This window comes from Hibiscus syriacus, unplaced genomic scaffold (genome assembly GCF_006381635.1).
Source record: "Hibiscus syriacus cultivar Baekdansim isolate YM2019G1 unplaced genomic scaffold, ASM638163v2 tig00110956_pilon, whole genome shotgun sequence".
NCBI lineage: Eukaryota > Viridiplantae > Streptophyta > Magnoliopsida > Malvales > Malvaceae > Hibiscus > Hibiscus syriacus.
The window spans coordinates 306,487-327,990 of NW_024062932.1; the positions used below are offsets into that span (position 1 = coordinate 306,487).

At 34.7% G+C, this 21,504-nt stretch overlaps 2 protein-coding genes across 4 annotated transcripts; one reads left to right on the plus strand and one right to left on the minus strand.

Moving 5' to 3' along the window:
* Positions 1-200: 200 nt before the first annotated feature.
* Positions 201-16,292, minus strand: LOC120148322 (syndetin-like). The gene is given in 27 exon segments (XM_039161475.1): positions 201-529; positions 637-655; positions 657-685; positions 777-854; positions 958-1,077; positions 1,381-1,453; positions 1,625-1,687; positions 1,987-2,057; positions 3,593-3,718; positions 4,105-4,268; positions 4,379-4,481; positions 4,602-4,665; positions 4,777-5,315; positions 5,796-6,232; positions 6,332-6,371; positions 6,787-6,919; positions 7,016-7,044; positions 7,520-7,642; positions 8,480-8,563; positions 8,814-8,900; positions 9,021-9,110; positions 9,288-9,377; positions 9,562-9,626; positions 10,124-10,202; positions 11,140-11,214; positions 14,505-14,672; positions 15,789-16,292. Coding segments are annotated over 27 exon segments (3,297 nt in total). The 5' UTR covers positions 16,035-16,292; the 3' UTR covers positions 201-427.
* Positions 16,293-18,068: 1,776 nt separating this feature from the next.
* LOC120148298 (histone deacetylase HDT1-like) lies at positions 18,069-20,341 on the plus strand. Of its 3 annotated transcripts, none has more exons than XM_039161458.1 (9): positions 18,069-18,171; positions 18,625-18,695; positions 18,768-18,979; positions 19,109-19,119; positions 19,200-19,259; positions 19,353-19,561; positions 19,705-19,755; positions 19,845-19,944; positions 20,069-20,341. In XM_039161458.1, exons 1-9 carry the CDS (start codon positions 18,159-18,161, stop codon positions 20,194-20,196), a joined length of 855 nt encoding a protein of 284 aa, XP_039017389.1. In that variant the 5' UTR covers positions 18,069-18,158; the 3' UTR covers positions 20,197-20,341. The 3 variants fall into 3 exon arrangements, with proteins under 3 accessions (XP_039017389.1, XP_039017391.1, XP_039017390.1); XM_039161460.1 differs by having other exon boundaries at positions 19,380-19,561; XM_039161459.1 differs by having other exon boundaries at positions 18,070-18,171; positions 19,845-19,929; positions 20,072-20,333.
* Positions 20,342-21,504: the final 1,163 nt, after the last annotated feature.

Here is a 21,504-nt window from a genome sequence, read left to right on the forward strand (position 1 = left end):
CAAACAAAGGGAAACTTAGAGTATACACCATTCACTCGCATCTCATATCCCCAAAACGAATGCTTGCAATTATATTAACCCTATTTAATAAGATGATATTAGTAGAAGCAATACATGAGTATATCTATCCGCATGTCAGCACTTCAGGCCAATGACATTCGAAGATATACAACCCTAATCGCACTCGAATAGTTCATTATTACACAACATCACGTGTTACTTCAAGATTGCATTAGATATTAAGAGAAACACAAGTGTTACAAACAAAGACATTCGAAGATATACAACCTTAATCGCACTCGTTGTAATGAAAAGGGGATCAAGAATCACTCATTTGGATATACATAATTTTGTTACAAAGAACCGAAAAGGACTTATTTCTTTTTTATCAAGTGTGAAACTTTACGTTGATCGACTACATACCAGCTCACTCGATCTTTTCCAGAACTTCCAACCTGGTTTTTCTTTTCCAACCTTTCATTGTAGCAACAAGGTTTATCAACCCCACTATCTGACTCTTGCTGTATTCCTGCATTCCCAAAGTTAATTATTTTCAGGTTTTTATGACAAACAAGTGAATAATAATAATAATAATAAAAGCAATTGCTATTTTTCTGTAGCGAGAACATTTCTTACAGGATGAGCTCGTGCCCAGTACGTATTCGGTTTCGGGAAGATAATAAGCCTGTTAAGAGAACGACTGAACTGAATCAAAATGATCGAGGAATCAATTTTTGCAACAATTTCTGAGTTGAACATGTTAGCTATGGAGTTACCTTGATGAAAGTTTCGACAATCTGTAACTTTGGCTTCACGTTCAAGGGGACAAAGTGTTGTAGGCCATTGATTAGAACCTGAATGGGAAAAGTAAAAAATGGTTAGTTACCAAAACAGATAGACATGCAAGACAAACACAATAAACACATTGAATTTTCTTGTCAAAATTTAAATCAACACCTGAAGGTCTAAAGACATGAGAGCTCGTCCTTCATCGGTGCATCGCTTCACTCGGGATAGACCTTCAATAAGAGTTTCCGCAACAATTTCAAGTCCATAGTCCAAGAGGAGGTCTTGAACCTAACTCATCGGAAAATATAAGAGTAAATCATTCCACAATTTTAATGGTAACTGTATTTATCCTAGGTCAAAACGCAAAGACATCATGATGATGAACGCGCGTGAAGACATTAAATATCAGTCATATTCTTTAAACAAAAATGATACTGACTGTTTTTTTAATGGCAAAATCAGAATTGCTGGATGGATTCGGAATCAATCAGTTCCAATTGAACCATCGAATGAAAAGCAATAGGCAAATTATATCACATTGATTAGTTCTGATATCTAACTAAATTTTAAAAGGATGGAGGTTCAACTTACGTCTTTCTGAATTCCCCCATGAGCAAGCCTTGTTTTGTAGTGCTTAAATTCTCCCAACAACAGATCCACATACCTATTCATTAAACAGATCACAACAAGAACTTGTCAAATGGAGGTTATGGATTTATTTAAGCAAAGATAATAACACGACCTACGGCCAAATATGAGATCACAGACCAAAAAAACAAAAGAAGACGAAACCAATGACTATGTAAAGAAAGAGGTCATTAGCAAGGGAACAAACCCATTGTGCTCCATTCCAAGCTCTTTCAATTCCCATTTCGCATTAGCAATTCGATCAACGTACCTGCCAAAGATTCAGATTTTATAATGAGAATAGCATAGACCATGGACAGGAAAATTCATGGCATACTAGTAAATATATACTTTCTTTTTGCTTTCAGCCTGTTAAATCATAGTTTTTTTTTGTCCATAAAATTCAAGTTTATTTTGTTTTATAATCCTTCAAAAAAAATCCTTAAAACGACTTTTTTGCTTTTGTATTGACATGCACTCCTGTTTTTATTTTTTTTGCTCCTAAAAGAAAAACAAAGGTAACATGACCAACAACATTTTTGAAAGAGGAACTCAATACAATGATATTACCCGTTAATGTGGAGCAGTATTCTTGCGGTTGTCCTGTGTATGTGCTCTATAAGATCTGGCACAGCATCCACCTGGAGTAACCGAGATAGTTAATATCATATTATAAGTAAATATAAAATATACATAAAATACGATTCATTTGATAAGACAAAAGCATACTAAATTGAAAAACAATAATGAATTTTAAAAATCAACATATAAATAACATGTTCCACATAAAGCAGGCAAAAGCAAATATATGTGTGTGTCCGAAGGAGGAAGACAAACTTGCAGCTTTTCCTTGTGCAAGAGCAGCTTAGCTTAGGCCAAGTAGGCTATTACACGGACAATAAACAGGGTTGATTGGCAAGAGCAAGAACTTGAGAGATATAAGTACTGATACAGATAGTAGAACTGATAATTTGGTCCACCTAATTTTTTAGCTTTTATGAGGAAAGCAATAGGAGGGTCCTTGACAGGGAAGTGCTACCCTTTTTTATTTTTGATAAGAATATTAGGCCTCATTAAAAAACCCCTTCATGATTAATGGAGCTTGAAAACAGTTCCTTAATCAGCGGAAGGAGAAAAAGAGTGCCCTAGGATTTCATTAACATAAAATAAGTACATAGGAATATAACACCTAACTTCCTTAAGGAAATAGAAAACCAAAAAGGAACATCCCTTAAAAACAACATAAGGATCAACCAATACCAGCCTTAGCTAGGGCATCTGCCTCTAGATTAGCTGCCAATCTCTGAGCTTTTGAATAATGTCTTTAACAATATGAACATAAACATGAGGACATAGAACAGCATTCTTAACCCAGTCGACTGCCACCCTGCTATGACTCTCAATAATCAAGTGATCCTTAAATCTCTGTCGAATAGATTCAAAGAAAGATAAACCCTTTAGGATAGCTTTCAATTCCATCAAGGTTGGAGGCCCCGGGCCAGCAGACTCTTTGAAAGAGCCTAGGATCGAACCAGACACATCTTTTAGAACACCACCTAAACCACTCCAGGGAAGAGCTACCCTCATGGAAGCTACAATAATTATTGGGAGTAACTGATGCTTTGAATTTTGTTTTATCTGTTTGATATAGAAAAGATAAGCTTTCTTCTCGAGCCAAGCCCCAATGCTGCCAGTTTGTTGTCATTTCATACTGATTAAAGAAACCACTTGAACCACAAATCATAAGTTAGAGTAACTTGATAGTGCCAACACATTAATCTAGCACAGGATGGTGTGAAAGGCGTTCAAGAAATATAAAGCTATTGCTTGAAAATACTATGATGGGTTCTATATATTGGAAAAAGTTGAACGTATCAAATTGATAAAGCAACAAAATGCAAATTTATTTAATTTACTGTTACATAAGAAAGGTGGAACTAAAATCTAGACCACATGCTACTTCAACCATTTATTTAATAATATTAATTTATTTTCAAATAACTCAAAGCAGAAATCAGGATATCCTTGTAAAAGAAGAGAGGACAAAGTGTGTTTTTGGTTATAAATAACTATACTGGTTTTATTTAGAGATTGCACTATACCATAAGTCACAAAAGGTTGATATTTTGCATTTTCTTAACCCACTTCATAAGAAATGAATAAATGAGAAACATACCAGGTGCACAAAGAAATCTTCAACTACAGTTGTATTACTCTTCAGAAGCAATGATTGGAGATTAGTTCTTGATCTATGCAATATCCGGGCTACAAGGGCTATAGTATCAGCACCTGCACACCTTTCCTGCAACGTAAGTGTTATGTTATTATGGGCAGATAAATTACTAAACGCTTCATTCCTGTTCTATAAACAAAATCCACATAAATCATAATACTTTGAAGAAATCAAGAAACCAATAAGTATTTAACATAGAGATTCTCTTTGATGAGCATGTTCGGGGCATTTTTATGAATAATGCCACATTAACAAACAAAAATTCTTTATTCCTTATTTAATATCACAACGAGAAATACAACTATGAAAATATTAAGTGGCCGACGAGAGAACAAGAAATCTGCTAACTATGGGAGATTTTCCTCATCAAATCTAGAAGAAAAAGAACTTGGGAAAAATATTATGGCCATCCTAAAAATCAGTAAATACCTTATCCAAAGATATTTACTATATACCTTTAGACCAACGGAGGTGCTTGCCGGAGAACCAAAATTTGTATTTTGAGGAGCAGTGGGTGTCAAATCTGCATGTCCAGTTGTAGATGAGAAGGATCCTGATGAAGTTTTTATCCACTCTTCACAATCTTGTGTTATTCTCGATAAGGCCTCCTTTAACCGATCTAGGAATAAAAAAATAGGAAAATGCAGAAATGAGAAATGAACACACAAGTTAAAGACATATCAATTGATATATAAAGTTCCATCGTGTATTGAATGAAAACTAACTTACAATTAAGAGAATCAGTTGAAGTCTTTGCACTTGAATTCATGTTTTGCAGACCAAATGTTTCAAATATATAATGGAAAAACAACTCAAATAATTGGCATATGCCCTGCAACAATGCACTGAATCAGGAAAAATAATTTAGAGGGAAAAAGAAAAAAAGTGTTCAGATTGTATGCGCATATGAGAACGTAGAGCTTAGGAAAAGAGAGATTTAACAAGTACACACCTTAAAAAACTCGATATTTATTATTTCAAGTTTCTGCATCAATCTTGCATACTTATCCATCGACCTAATGTATCAAAGTCAGAAAACAGCTCAATATTCACTTGTAAGAAAATAAACAACATTCAGCTCTTAGTAGAGAAGTCCATCTTTTTTTTTTTAATTGTAAGCATCTAACCTTAGAACACAAAGAGATAATCCGGTTTGTGCTGTAAAATCATCAATGCCATGAAAAGAGTAACCTCTTGAAAGGATGGGTTTTGAAATTCGACTAGGGAGCTGACTATCCTCATCAATAAAGTCAGCAAGTAAATCCTCATTTTCCTCTTCAGAGATGGAATTGGAGCCATTGATATTATTCTCATCGTCATTGTGTGGAGAGACATCACCATGAATATTATCAGCATTTCCATCAAATACCACAGAGGTTGCTCCATTAAGTGGGGAGGAATTGTGAGTCTCTTTGTAACTGCAGCTTACTTTTAGCAAAAATGGGTTGCCATTTCTAAGCCAAGGAGAAAACACACTCTTCTTAACATCTGTGTCAACTTTGTTGGCTGATTTGTCAATGTGAAGGACCCTAGAATTAGAAGACCTTCCACCAGATGCAGCCATTAAGGGTGCTCCGTCACCGACCAGCCCAGCAAAGCTAATTATTTCGGCAGTCTCTGGTGGCAAACTAAGCCAGGTTTCCCTCTCCAAAACCATTTTAAGCGCCTAGAAATGAAACAAAAAATAAGCCACATCTCCATTTCAACAGAAATAACAGTAACAATTTATAGGCAGAAGGCACTAGAATTGTGAATAGAAATAATAGTAACAATTTTAATATGCTACAGTAAGCAAGGAGATAAAAGAGGGAAATATTGATACCTGCCCACCAAAAAAAAGATCCATGTTCCATTTTTATTCAAAGTTCCATGGAAGTTGGCGCAAATCAATTAAAATATCAACAGTCATTACAAAATAATAATGATGATGACGATGATTATGATGCAAGTAAGAAGAAACCAACAAATCTCACACTGTGATTTGCAGAGAAGAAAAGAAACTAAGAAGCCCATTACGAGCTATAACTAAATGGCAGCCCCACCCTGTCCCCAAAGAAAGCTTGCAACTTCAAAGACTAACTCTTCCAATACCAATAAAAACAACAAAAGTAACCATGATGAAGAATAAGCGTGCAGGGCAACTTACAGATACATTTTGCCTATGAAATGCATCAAAATAATTTCCGCAAACACCCTTCAGTTTCTGCCTGAATTCAAAAGCCTCTGCTCCACAGAAGGCTTCCCCAGCCAAGATGAAAGTGTTAAGATCTTCATAATTTTTTAAAAGTTGATGAATGCTTGTAGAAGCAGCAGCTGAAGCAGACAGCAATACTGATACTCGGCTAGTCATAAGTTGCCAAAGATTCTTACGTCCCCTCTGCAGGTTTTGTGACACAAAAGTTATGGCTTCTTTCCTTAATTGATACCACGGAGATACACTGCTTGACGTAGCACCATCTTCATTTCTACCCTCAGAAACCAGTCCACCAGCCCCAGAATCTTTCCTTTCAGATGTATCAGACATGGACGTGGCTGTTGTAGACTCCTTCATGGAAGATGAACCTGGTCTCTGGTCTACAGACTCTAAGAGAGAAAACAATTAACCCATTAGGAGTTGCAATGATTATTTTAGAAACTGAATTGATCTACAGAAACCTTAACAGCATTCTGAAAACATGTTACCTTCCATCAAATTGGCATTTGTTATTGGGCACTCTAAAACCTGCAACAAGATCAAAATATTTCAAAATAATAAATAAATACGCCAAAAGAGACAGGCCCCCCTCCCCTTTCCCCAAACAACCAGGACGAAAATCAGGAACACACAAAAAGCCATGGCACTACCACAGAATCCAGGATAATTTCATAAAAATATGCATACATCACAAATTCATATACCATACAATAGATTCAAATTGATGCCTCAGAAGAAAACCTACACAGGAAAGGAAAAACCATGCGAGTCAAAGCACAAACTTGCTTAACCCCAACACTAACTTAGCTCTCCCATATAAGTTAATGAACTATATTTTCTGGCCTTGTATAGTCTAGATTTCACAGCAATGAAAAGTTGGAGAGCACCACTGACAACAGATATTCTACATAAACAAGTGAGAAGCATTAAGATTCAAACTGACCTTATTCTCCGGCTGAAAGGCCATGATTTCATGATAAGAGCACATTAGTTTGAACAGGACAGCCAGTGTTCTTAAGAAACACTGTCTAAACTTAGATTCAGGTATCTGAAGGCATAGATCACTGTAGGTAAGTCTGAGATCAAATAAAAAATAAGTTAGAAACCATAGCATTAGATCAAATACTAGCACATCAGTTGATAGAAAGAACAGTTAAGTTTGGAATGCATACCTGCTATTTTGCATATGTACATCTTGGTCCTGCAAAAGTTTATCAATCATTTAAATAAGTTAGCTTATCGTATGAGGTAGAAAATACATACCATCATGAGGGTAGAGGAAAAGGGAGAAAGGACACATAAAGGACCAAGGATAAGTTCACAAGGAAACAAAACTAAACAAAAGTTAGATGCGGATGAAGGCTCGAACAAGAAACCTATTATTAATATAATTCATATATGGTTGCCCGTAACTAATGGTCAAACATGTAAATTTATCATCCAACTTAACTAAATTTGAATTAGCGTTGGTATAATTAACTAGAATAGGCATCCTGTGAACTCCACCTCATTTCCTAGTCAGTGGATCTGCATAAGTACATTGATAAATTGTATAGACTAAAGGCCTCAAATCTAGAATTTGACTGGACAAAATTATCAATACACACATTAAAATAATTTCTTTGAGAAGGTAAAATAATATGTTATAGTTGTAAATAGTATAAAATCAATATTACCTCATGCAGAACAATACTCTTCAACACAGCATGAGTTTCTGAGATAACTTCTTGCATGAAAAAACTTTGTATCTTTTCAGAAAGGCCAGAGACATCTCCTATTAAAGAATAAGCGTCAACCACCTGAAGCATTGCGAATATATAAACCTCACTTTTTGAATAGTATAAAATGATTGTCGTAAACTCTAACTCGTGTTTTTCCCTCTAAAGAATAAGACAAATGTCAATGAACATGACAAAGCCAGGATGTAGACCATGGAACGAAAAGAATCTTCAAATCGCAAGACAGCCCACAAAGCCAACCCAAAGGAGAGCAAGAGATAGTAGGAAATTTTGACAGAGAAAAACAAAGTACTAGATAAGAATTTATCATTTTCTAAATTGGACTAAAATTATACATGCCATGGACAAAAAATGATAAGCTCAGGAAATATAATGATATCTATTATCATAGACCAGAATAATGCCTCGAGCAAAACAAAATAACCTTAATAGAATGGCCAAAAACCTATCTGAATTCCATAAAAAAAACTAGAGCAAAGCAGTTTTTAACGCACAACAAACAGAACAAAGAAATTTTAGTAGTCTGCATACTAAGTTAGCTGTTAGAAACAGAAAACAAGGAAGCACTAAACCAGTCGAAAAAATAAATGCAGCTGATATCCTGTTCAGCCTCCCTAGTGTTTTATGTGCGCGAAAAAAAAAGTAGTCATTTAATGAAAGGTGCAAACAATGATACATCATCCCTTTGATAAAACAAGTGACCACAAATGAACTGGTGAGAAGGCAGCCAGAACTTGTTTGTATACATTTGAAACAAATAAAATAATTTAATGATAATCCATTATGAGGTTATCATCTATGAAAAAAGCAATGCATAAATCATCTAAAAAGTTGATATCAATGACTTCATACATGCACCAGGTATCAAGAACAAGGGGCAGAGAATAAATAACTGACGGTTAAATAGCCTTCTTCTTTAAACTCCTGACAAACTCCTAACAAGAGAGAATCCAGCTTTTGAAGAGTCCTTCCGAGCCAAACCTGCATTAGTATTTAAAATTGTGAAAAGAAAGCTTACTTTCAAATTTTAATCCAAAATCAACTATAATCTAGTGGTAAGAATGAGCAAAAAATAGATTTTAGATCAAAAGATGCATCATTGCAATTTAACATATAGCTTTCATAACCTCTTAATATAATTAACAACAGAAATTAAGAGAGGAAGACAGAAAAGGAGAACAACTTTTGTATGAAATACAAAATAGTTACATAATAGAACTTTAATGTGTACCTCAACCCCATGGCTCATCTCTTGTATTGCTGAGAGCTCCGATAAACTGTCTAGTAGTTGTAAATACTCAGATAGTACTTGAAATGCCTGAACACAAACATATACGAAACGACTCTTTTGAGATATAATCATGATGAAGTAAATTGAGGTAAAAAAACAAACCGAAGAATCACAAGGGTAATTTAACTAATTTTACAGGGAACTCACCTTGCAGAAATTACCTTCCTCAACAAGAGACTCAAGAGCTACTTGCATATCCCGTGCATGAAGAAGCTCAGCAAGTACTGGAAGCAAGTGCTGCAATGAGAAACATGAAGATTATGAAAACTCTATACTTTTCTCCCAGAAAGCTAAAAGATATAATGAACAAAAAGGAAAGCTTAAAAAATATTATGATTTATAAACAAAAAAAGCCAAAAGATATTATGATATAGCCGCAATTAAAGGTCTGCATTGCGAAGGTTGAGAATTTACCATAAGAGCCTGTTTTTTCTTGGAATCAGTATTTACAACAAGGTCCCTTGAAACCTCGTTCATTGATGAGTTTAGATGCCTTCTGCCATTCTGCAAACAACAAAAACTCAAATGAGAAACAGATTCAGTAGCAACATAACAGTTTTACAGTAAATATCTACTGTAATAAATAGAAACACCACGAACTGGGAAAAAGAAGAAACAATAATCTGACATTTTCCATGAGGTTCTTTAAAATATCATACATGAAACCATGTTACCATGCAAATCTTACCCTACAGATGACATTTGCAATCTTTAAGTCTTTCTCCAATTCACTGACCAAATGCATACCCTTCACTGGCCAAAAGCAAGTATCAAGATCTCACTCAAAGGAGAGACAATGAATTCTGAAATTCTTTAAACCTCACCATAGTTCACACAACAAAAACTAAAGAATCGCAAACCATAACACAATACATCTTTTAACCATTCACAGAAATGCATAAATATATTTTGATACAGGAACCAATAAAACCAATACTACAACAAATCAAACCAATACAAGAACCAATAAAACCAATTACTAAACCTCCATCTTTATTCTTCAATTAATAACCAGTCAGGAGACCAACTTTAGTAAATATATACATAAATCTTGATGTCTAGAGATTAGAGAAAGAATTCAGATGATTGATACTCTATATATCATAGTCGGAAATTTCATTCAAAGATGCAAAAAAACACACTTCTCATTTTAATGATAGATAGAGGAGCACAACTTGTACACCTATAAAATAAAATCAGATGGTTCATAAATAGAGGCTATATAGCAGATCAAACACTAGGAAACTTACCCATTACTTCATGATGCTCCATGACATTGCGGGATAAATGTTCTGCTACTCTATCCAGTTGAGCTAATCTAAGTGTGGCCTACAAAGAGATGAAGACGCGTGGCTAAATATATAATTTAATGAAAATTCCAGAAAAAGAACAAAGCTTTCTGATGGCAATCCATTGGAGTACCCCGGGAGAAAAAACATCATTACAAAACAATGGATAACACAACATCCTTCTCTAGCTTTTTCACCAGCTCCTCGTTTAAAAACTTATCATGTAATTTCCATTACTGGTGAAATGCATCAACCATATTTAACATGTGATGTATGATTTTATATACTTTCAGACAAAAAGACATTTTTATCAATGGGCTGACATCCATAAAGGTAACCAATAGAATCATAAACATCACCAAAGCCTAGCGAACAGTATACCTCCCCGTTGTCATAACTTTTATAAAATCACACAAATCCACCTCTATAAGCTTAAAAAAACCTAAAACAGGGAAGCAAAAGAACAGTTACGCGTATATGAAAAAGGCAGAATCTTGGACATATTTACACTGGCGCAAAGTAAATCCTAGGATCTTTGGTCCACAATTGCTTAGGCAATTGATAAAAAACCCAAATATTTTTTGTTATTATCAGACGTCTTGATTATATTCCCTAATCTTTACCAGTGTGTTCACACAAATAATGATAAGCAACGAACAGAGACAGAAAACATAATCATATGCATTGCTTACACTAGGCACTTACTAACAAGGATACCAGAAAAAATTATAAAAAAAATCCTCACAATTAGAACAACAGGCTTCAGAAATCTAAATATTGTAGTAAAAATCTAAATATTGTAGTGGATTGTAGTTAGACGATATTGGAGGGATCAAAGCACCAAGAGAGAAAAAGATAACCCATTAAAGTCTAATATTCAACAACATAGATAATCGAGGTGCTCAAATGGAAGAAAAAAATAACAGAATAAAAGAATCTACTTAAAAAGCTAAAATAAGAAAACTAAACCAAAATACCTGTCTCTCAAAATATTCTAGTTCATTTTCTTCAGAAGGGATATGCTCCAGGACGTGTTTTATTGGATCAAACATCTGCCACAGATTGAAAAGGTAAATATACAGGAACATAAATAACAAAACCAACATGCTCAGTAGAATATAAAAGAGAAGCTACACACTAGTTTTTCTGTTTCCCTTTTGGAACTACTCTAGTTTGCTTCCAATGAACTACAGTAGTACTGCTCCTTCCCAATCCCACCTCTTTTTCCTTCCTTCTTTCTTCAGATTTCAAAATCACATGTTGAAAATAAATAAATAAAAAGCAAGAAACAGCATGCAGACTATAACAGAACAGTCCTTTCTCGTCTCCTTGAAGCATGGCTTATACTTTAGAATATGATTAATATAGACAGAAGGAAAATGGTGAAGAAATACGTCAACAAAGAAATATTGACAAGAATAAAGGTTAAAAAATAGCAATGAGAACCACTCCTTTAAGTTCAGCTTAATTATTTAGATGACTAAAAGAAGATGAATTTATAAAAATAACTCCACCATCCAAAAAAGAAACATTGAGAGAGCTAGTGAGAGAGAATCCTAGGAAACGAGGGAGAGAGAATTCGAAAAGACCATCTTCCTCCGAGGGAGACTGGACTGTTTTCGTGGACAACCTTAGTAGAAGAGTGACTAGGAAAGCTCTTTGGGAACTATTCAACTACCGTCGAAAGGTCATTAAGGTCTTCATTCCGAGTGTTAACAAAAGAACTAGAAACAAAGATTACAGCTTTGCTTTTGTTCAGTTTGCCAAAGAGAAAGACTCTCTTAATGCGATAGCGAAAGTTAATGGGTTGTGAATTGATGGGAAGAGTGTTTCAGTAGGAGCCGCTAAGTATAAGTTGAACCGAGCGGGGAAAGGTGCTAAAGGAAGAATCCAAGAGGTGGAGGACAAGAGAAGAACAAAATTCACTGGATTAATTGGGCGGTTGTATGTAAGCCAAAATTTTGTGGAGGTCTAGGAGTGAATGACCTCAATTTAATGAACAGAACCCTTTTAAGAAAGTGGTCATGGAAATTTGCGAATGAGGATACATGGTGGAAAAAGTTGATATGTTGTACGTATAATCTCGATGATAGTTCCCTGGTGTTGAACTCTGCAAGAAGAGCTCAAGGCTCCTGGATTTGGAGGGGGGTTGTAAACAACTACTTTATGTTTGATGACTTTGGTAAGTGCCTTTGTAAACACCTACAGTTTCAAGTAGGTTATGGGAAGTCGATCCGATTCTGACAGGATCCATGGCTGATGGAAACCCCTCTGAAATTTCTCTTCCCTAGACTTTTCACTCTTTCAGTAAATAAAGAAGGAAGAATTGATGATCTTGGTACACTGAATTCATCCCGATGGTCTTGGAATGTGGCGTTGCGTAGGAACCTAATCGACTGGGAGTTTGATCAACGGATAGAGTTAATGACATTGTTGGAGAATTTCAGTTTTGGAAAATCCTCCAATGATTATCTAATATGGAGAGGGAATAGTGAAGGCGAGTACTCGGTGAAGATATGTATTAGTATGTTTTCGAGAGAGATGGGAGAGGATCAGTTATGGAGGAATCACCATTGGCGAGGACTAGTCCCTCCTCGGGTAGAGACTTTTATGTGGCAGGTCATTTTACAAAATATTGGTGGTGAGGGTTGAGCTATTGAACAAAGGGGTACAACGGATAGGTGATCTGTTATGTCCTTTGTACGGGCTAGTACAGGAAATGTCTTCGCATCTTTTCTTCTCTTGCCAAACAGTATGGAACTTATGGAACAAATTTCTGAATTTTTTGGGAGTTTCTTCGGTCTTTCATATAGAGGCTAAAGCTTTCATTATGGATTGGAGAGGTCTGGTTCCTCAATCCAAGGGTTGTTCTTTGGACAATTTGGAAACATAGGAACGAGATTGTGTTTGAGGAAGTAGCTCATGACCCTTCTCAACTATTCTTCCTTGCTAGGTACAGAGCAACGATGTGGTTCAAGGCAAAGAACCCCAAAATTCCCATTCATATGGATACCTTTATTGGCAATCCTTCTTTAACATATTCCTGCACAATTCCGAGGTCCTTAGCATATTCATCTTCCCCTTGGAGACCTCCCCCTTTGGGGTTTTTTAAACTTAATGTGGACGGAGCGGTAACGGGTGACTGGAAAACTAGTGGTATTGGAGGCTTACTCCGTGACCATTCTAGTAGGGTTTTGTGGTTTTTCTCGGAAGCTTCAGGCCTGGACCCCTGCATTATCAGAGCTAGTGGCAATAAAAAAAGGTTTAATTATGTTTGAACAATCCGCGTGGAGCTCTAAAAGACATTTGATATTAAAAAGTGACAACAAGATTTGTGTTGATTGGATTAAGAATCCAGCTTCATGTCTAGCTATTTACGACAGTATGGTTAGGGATATTATTGATAGGGTGATGGAGAGAGGAGTGATTCTTCGTGTTATCTCTAGGATTGCTAATGTAGAAGCAGATAGCCTAGCCAAAGCAGGAATCAGTACCATTGGGTTATTTTGTTAGGAAGAGGTGATTTGTAAGGGGTGTGTTCTGTTGTGAAGTTTTCAGGGATTTCGTTGTACTCAAAATCCATGTGTTTCATTACATATTAATAAATGTTGGGGTACTCTTTTCCTCCTTCCACTAGTTGCTGCTAAACCCAAGGTCTATTGGCAATTAAGAGGGGGGTTTTAACGAGACCTCCAATTCTTATAAAATAAATAAATATAACTCCATTGATTTTGTATTGCACTATAGACACTAGTTTCAAATTATAGACACTAAGAGTTGAGGATGGCTCAGTGACGGGTTCTTTCCAAGAGGCTGCTGGCCCAGGTCTTCCTATTTTGATGGAGCTTAAGGCAATTAAGAAGGGCTTAATTTTCTTTGATTCGATCCAACAGCTTTGCAAGGAACGTTTGATTGTTGAAAGTGACAGTAAACTAGCTGTGGATTGGGTTAAGAATTTTGATTGTTGTCCTTTTGTCTACTTAGATCTAGTGAAAGACATCGGTGCTAGGTTGAGAGATTTGGAGGGTGTTCTTAGATGGGTTGCTAGGTCAGCCAATATTGAGGTTGATAGCTTAGCTAAGGTTGGTATTGGCTAGTTTCACTGTTTTGTTTAGGTTGATTTTTATGCTTTGGGTTTGTTATTGTAAAGGGAGTGTTTATGTTTGTTTTTAAACTTTATGTATCTTTCGGCTATTAATGAATTCTAAGGCACTCTTTTCCTCCTTCCGCTGATTAAGGAGCACCTTGTGGTGTTCCATTAATCATGAAGGAGGTTTTTACGAGGCCTTCTCTTCTTATAAAAAAAAATAATACACCTATGCATAAAAAATCCAAAAAATACCTCCTCGTAGAATTCTTCCTCTACTTCTTCTACTATTTGACTCTGAGGTTTGCTTCCATATATTGACATCAATTCTTCAGAACTCGATGGAAGATTATATCTCTGATCAGCTGGCAATCCTGAAAGAGCACGAGCAACAGCAGCAGCTGCTGCAGCTCGAGCTGGAACCTGTAAGATGATAAATAACATAGGATCAAAATTTCACAAATAATTACGTTTTTTGTTCAACACAAATCACGACTCATTTGAATTTGGAAATAATCAGAAGAATTGATCATAGTATACAGAAGTACAGAGATATAGTTCTACGAGTAACATATAAACCATAAAGCCCAGCAAACTGTTGGCTTAAAAACATTAAAAAAAAATTATACCTAGTTCCATCTACTGCTATGTTTTTGATGGAGACCATTTGGTAATAACTTTTGGTAGTTGGTACCTAACTTTTGCCTCCCAAAACCAAAAGACGGATATAAAAAGCAAACAATGTATTCTTAAGATTTAAAAATCAAAATGTCGTCTCGTCCAGCACACAACACATTATTTCAATTTTATATTGAACAATTTCCTAAGAATCCAGTCACATTCTATGTTCATTATCCATCTACTATTACTTTATAGCAATTTTTTTTGAGGGAACAAAAAGAAACAACCAAGCAAAACTTTAAGTCACTTAAAATGCAGCTCATTTTGAGTTTGGCATGATCAGGAGGATCGATCATACCATACAAAATAACAGAGATATAGTTCTATGAGTAACATATAATGATATAAACCACAAAACCCAACGAACTGTTGGCTTAAAAACATAAAAATCTATACCTAGTTCTATCTACTACTATGTTTTTGATGGAGACCATTTGGTAATAACTTTTGATACCTAAATTTTGCCTCCCAAAACCAAAAGACGGATATAAAAACCGAACATTGTTTTCTTAAGAAAATTAAAATGCAGTTTTACCAAGCACAGAATACAGGACTTCGATTTTATATTGAACAATTATCTAAGAATTCAGTCGCATTCTATGTTCATTGTCCATCTACTTTTACTTTATAGCAATTTTTTTTAAAGCGCAGAATTTCTGGCAAGTCCAGTGACAAAACTAATTTCACTTCCGATCAAATCCAACTAAACTTCATCAAAGTAACACTAATTTATAACTAGTGTCAAATTTAACAAAACTAATCAAATGCAGTGGATTAAGCGTCTATAAAGAATCCTGCAAAAAAACTCCATAATCAAAACATTCAAGGATTAAGTAAGCCTTGAGCTACACTACTTACATCAGGCCGATCAGAAGAAGGAGCAGAAGGCAAGAGACCAAGTGATCGCGCGGAACGCACGGAGCTGAGGAGTTTTTCCCCAACCTTGGACAAATCCATTCCACCTCCTTGGGATAGCAAAAAAGGAACCAAGAAGAAAACCCTAGAGCTCTCAAATCCACCGTCGCTTAAATCGCCAACGCCGCCATTCAATAAAAACGGATTCCCCAAAAGGCTTCCGAACGGGAACAGATTCGGCTGCTGCATTTCATTTCAGCTCCAGATCAAAAACACACATCACCGTTTTAAAAACGCCTTCCCCTTTTTCTTTCCTTTCCACGGATCTGCTTTCCTTTTTATTCCTTTTACGGGATCGGATGGGAAGTCAAGGAAATTTGAGGGAGTGAAGTTTATTACATTAGATTTGTTAATTTTTCAATAGGGGACTATCTGGTTGAAATTTCGTCGGTAGATGATAAAATAAGAAATGTGACGCTTTTGTTGATTTTTGGGCTTTTTTGAAAGACTTTTGGATGTTTTAGTGTAGCAGTAGCAATTGAAGAACCGGTCATCTGAGTTCATAATAGTTTAGGCAATGGGCCAATGAGGCGGTTCTCTTGTAGAGTCGTGACTCGGGGAGTGAGCGTCGGAATTTTCTTGTTCAAACTTTTTAGTTTTTATGCTTAAACTACAGCAACATGACTAAAAAGTTGGATTTTTTTTCATTGAAATTTTAAAAATATATATATTAAAATTATTAAAGTTATCCATTAATAAATAATATTTGTGAAATTAATATACTTTAACTAATTTTATAAAATTTTATAATTTATATTATAAATAATATAGTTTTTAAATAAATATAATTAGTTGTAATTATAATTTAATATAAATATTATTTTTAATAATATGATAAATTATTTTCCTTAAAAATTCTCAGTTTGAGTAGTTCTAAATACATTGACAAATTACCATATAAAAGAATTTAACTATGAGACCTTGAATACTTTAGAGAAAAAATTAAATAAAAATTGGAACCAAATTGATTAAATGTACAAGTATTAAGGTTCAAATATGTAATTATATCAATTTTATTAACAATACCATGTCCATAAATACTCCCGTTAAATGTTAACACATGTGGTGATTTTGAAACCAATTAGGCATGTAAACGAATCAAACGTTCAACGAACTGTTCGTGAACCGTTCGGCGGGAAGTTCGTTTACTTATTAAATGGACGAACATGAACAAGATTTTGTGTTTTTTAACTAAATGAACGAACATGAACAGAGGGCTTGTTCGTTCATTTACGTTCGGTAATATGTTCGTTCATTTATGTTCGTTTATGTTCGTTCATTTATGTTCGTTTGTTTATGTTCGTTCGTTTATGTTTGTTTATGTGTGTTCATTTATGTTTATCTCATATCCATTTAAAATATTAAAGTCCAATAAATTTTAATCTGATACCTATAAATATTTTAAAATTCAACTAATTTTAAATACAAATAAGAAACTCAAAAAATTAAATGAAATATAATCCTAAAATTGTTAGAAAAGGAAAAATACATACATTTCCAATTATGTTCGTTTTACATTCGTTTATGTTCATTTATTGTGTTCATTTACGTTCGTTCGTTTGTGTTCGTTTATGTTTGTTTACATCCGTTCGTTTATGTTTGTTCATTTGTGTTCGTTTATCACTTAAATGAACGAACATGAACAAACACGAACAAGCTACATTCCTTAACGAACGAACACAAACAAGAATTTTTTTGTTCGTTTATGTTCGTGTTCGTTCATTTATTCTGTTAAAGTTAAACGAACAAACATGAACATACCCCCGTTCGTGTTCGTTCGGTTCGTTTAGAGGCCTAAAATCAATTAAATAGTTAAATGGTCATATTGACAAAATTTTAAAAAGGATGATCATATCGATACCAACCCTATAATTAGATGGTCATTTAAGTAGTTTACCTTAAAAAAATAATTCAAGAAACTATAAAATATAAATATCAACTTTTTAAGAATAAAAAAAATTGAGTAGGTTAATTTTTTAACAGGAGTTTAAATGATGGGCTTTTATAGTTTTACAATGCATTATTATTGATTAAAACATTGACTAGCTTAATTAAACATATAGCCCAAAGCCCGTGTCATTTAAAATATTGATTGGGTCCGATTATTTTTTTGAGGTCCAAGGTTCAGAAAATAAAGCCTCCAAAACCAAACAATCCATAAAAAGAAACCCTAGAAATTGAATAATCGCAAACAGGCGGCAATTTGATTATAAATTCATCTCAGCGACACAGTCTTGACAGCCTCTTCGGAAGGAGTATTTCTTTGTTTCCATCGCTTGTTTTTCTCCTTCCAAAACCCTAAGCCTATTCTCTATGGAGTTCTGGGGTAAGCTCCTTTCTCTTTTCATTATTTTTTGGTTTGAGCTTTTGCCTTCATCTCTCTTTTTTTCTTCTTTTGTGTTGCTCAGTGTTGTTTTATTTGAACACTATTGCTATTTCTTTTTCTTTTTGTTACATTTCTTTAATAGTTATTTTCTGGAAGCTTTGATATTTTTTATTGGATTTTTTCTCCTTTTCACTGTCAATACATGTTAGTTACATTGTTTTAAGAGATTTTTTAATATTTTCTCGTATCGCTAGTTATGTTTATTAGTATCATTTCACAAATGCAAGTTAAAGTATTCTAGGTTCACTTCATCTTTGTCATTGAATGGAAGCTTGATTAGATTGGTCATTTACGTCTGTTTTTTGTATATAATGTTTTAAGATCTCTTCATTTGGTGATATTTTGTTTTTAGTTTGAACAATTGAATTTGATCACCTATTGTGTTACTATTAGGTATTGAAGTTAAGGCTGGACAGCCTATCAAATCAGACCCTGGTGCTGATTACGTCATCCATCTTTCCCAGGTTTGAGGTTATTTAGTTAATGGAGTTTGTATTCATAAATATGGTTGATTTTTCTTATTTTTAATGTTTTAGGCGTCACTTGGTGAGGCGAAGAACAAGGCAGAATCTGTTCCACTCTATGTGAATGCTGATGGGAAGAAACTCGTTCTTGGAACGCTTTCCCACCAGAATTGCCCCCAGTTATCTTTTGATCTTGTATTTGACCAAGAGTTTGAGCTTTCTCACAACTGGAAAAATGGGAGTGTCTTTTTCCTCGGTTACAAAACTTATATTCCAGAGGAAGGATATCCTTTTATTAATAGAAATGAATTTACTTATTTTCTTAGTTACCGTGCTTTTGTTTTTAAATAAATATAAGTGTTCTTGTTCAGTCTTGTGCTTCCTTGACTTTTTTTTATCTCTTCTGTCGCCACTGATGATTTTGGTGAGGCCTCAAATAAAATTTGTCCTGCTTGCAATTTTGTCTATTTTGTTATTTCTCATGTTTGTTATTGTTATTTACAGATATATCTAGTGAAGAAAGTAGCGATGAGGAGGAGATTCCTCTGGTTGCTGCAGAAAATGGTAATTTCTCTTTCTGTGCTGTGATTTATATCAATGGTTGAAGATTTGATTATTTCATATTTCAATTGTTTAACGTTTTCTTACTTGCTCCAGGAAAATCCAAGACAGATGCGAAGACAGATGTGAAAACAGCCAAAACCGATGCTCGGAAACCAGAAGCTGTCAAACAAGCTGTCAAGATAGCAGAACCTAGCAAGAAAACTGCAGAACCTAGCAAGAAAACTGAGGATGATGATGATTCAGAGGATGAAAGTGATTCTGATGACTCAGATGATTCTGAGGATGAAGATGAGCCTGATGAGGTTTCTTATCATAACTTGGCTGAAAATTTCAATCCATTTGTTTTACTGCTTCTGATATCTGGTCTGATTGGTCTATGAGTTGTTTGTTACCTGTTTCTTTTTTGTATTATCTTTTTTGTTACTTGATTTATTTTTATGAACAGATGTCTATGGATGAAAGTTCAGATGAAGAGGATGAAGAGACACCTAAGAAGGTATCTTTGATATAATATAGAAATGATCTTTTGGATTGTTGAATCTTACCTGATTCCATAGCTGTAATTCGTGTTTTCATCTTTTCAAGGTCGAGTCAAGCAAGAATAGACCTGTGGAAACTGCAACCCCTGCTTCAAAAAAGGCTAAATCTGCAGTTTCACCCCAGAAGTCAGGTCATTCTCGTTTTAGGCTTGAAAATCAGTAGTATCATGTGTCATTTATACCACTTCATATCGACTACATGCTTTTGTTACCAGTACTGGACTGTTCATTTTTTTATCTTCTGATTATAATTGCTTGCAATTGTAGCAGCAGATGGTAAGAAGGGTGGCCATACAGCAACACCGCATCCAGGGAAGCAAGCTGGGAAAAATTCAGCAAAGACTCCAAAGTCTGGCGGTCTAGGATCCCACAAGAAGGCAAAGCATGGTGGCAAATGAGGTTGGGTTGACATGCTCTAATGTGCATGTCTAATTTTGAGGGAGTGAGGCATCTCTTGTCTTGTGTTTTTGATAGAAGTTGGTTAGTCAATGGGAGATTTAAGGTTTAAACAAACTTTTGCGGCGGTGTTTCCCTTTAATGATTTTAAGAACATTATGTTTTATGGTGTACTGTTTGCCTCATTTTTTGTTCCATTTTACATTAAAGGTCTTCGAGATTAAGGTTTATGTTTTTATTCAAGGAGAATTTTGAACTTCGTTGAAGTTTAGCTTATTTGTGCGTACCCCTTCAAAATATTATTCAATGTCATTCAAACTATATAGATTGAACATGGTTTAATATTAGTTCTATAAATCTTATGTTATTGTCTCTAAGGTTCACTCAATTGCAGAGGTTCTCGGCAGGTTAAAAGCCAAAATAACTTTATTTATAGGGTTGTAAATGACATGAGACAGATTGTGAGCAACATGAGATCGTTTTGGTCAAAGGTCGATAAATACTTGACTTGAATGGACTTAACTCGAGTTTGAGCTTAGTTCGAGTTCTTAATGAGTTGAAACATTTATATGTTGATTTTTTAAAAATGTAATATAAAATTTTTCATGTATTTAAAATCTAAGTTCGAGTTTGAGTTTAAGGATTTAATTGAGTTAAGTTTAAGATTTATTTTATTTTTTAGTATTTTCAGTTTCAATTCATGAGTTTGAGTTGAGTTTGAAAATTTTATGCTCGTGAATTTTTGAGTCAAATCGAATTTTATTTTAGAGTTTTCGAATCGAATTTAATAATACTCGGCGGAACCTAATAAGATGGCAATTACAACCCAAGTAGTATAACTACTTGGGCTTGGACTTGGAAACCTCCTTTTTGCCAATAAAAATGTTAGCTTACTTCCATACCAGAGATATCGTATAACCCGTTTAGTGCGTTGATGGAACATGACATGTTCTGACTCGAATTGACTCGTTTACAGCCCTATCTATTGATCATGAAATTGAATTTGACAATACAATATGAAGATATATATTTTGCTTAATCATATTCCTCACCGTAAAATTCCTTGGAGCTGGCACAAATTGTTGTTAACTCAGCTCTCTCATACAAGTTAATGAATTATATTTCCTGGCCTTGGGTACTCTAGATTTTGCAGCAATGCAAAGTTAGAGAGCACCACTTACAACAAATATTATACATAAACAAGTGAGAAACAGTAAGATTCAAATTGGCCTTATTCTCCTGCTGAAAGACCATGATTTCATGATAAGAGCACATTAGTTTGAACATGACAACCAGTGTTCTTAAGAAAC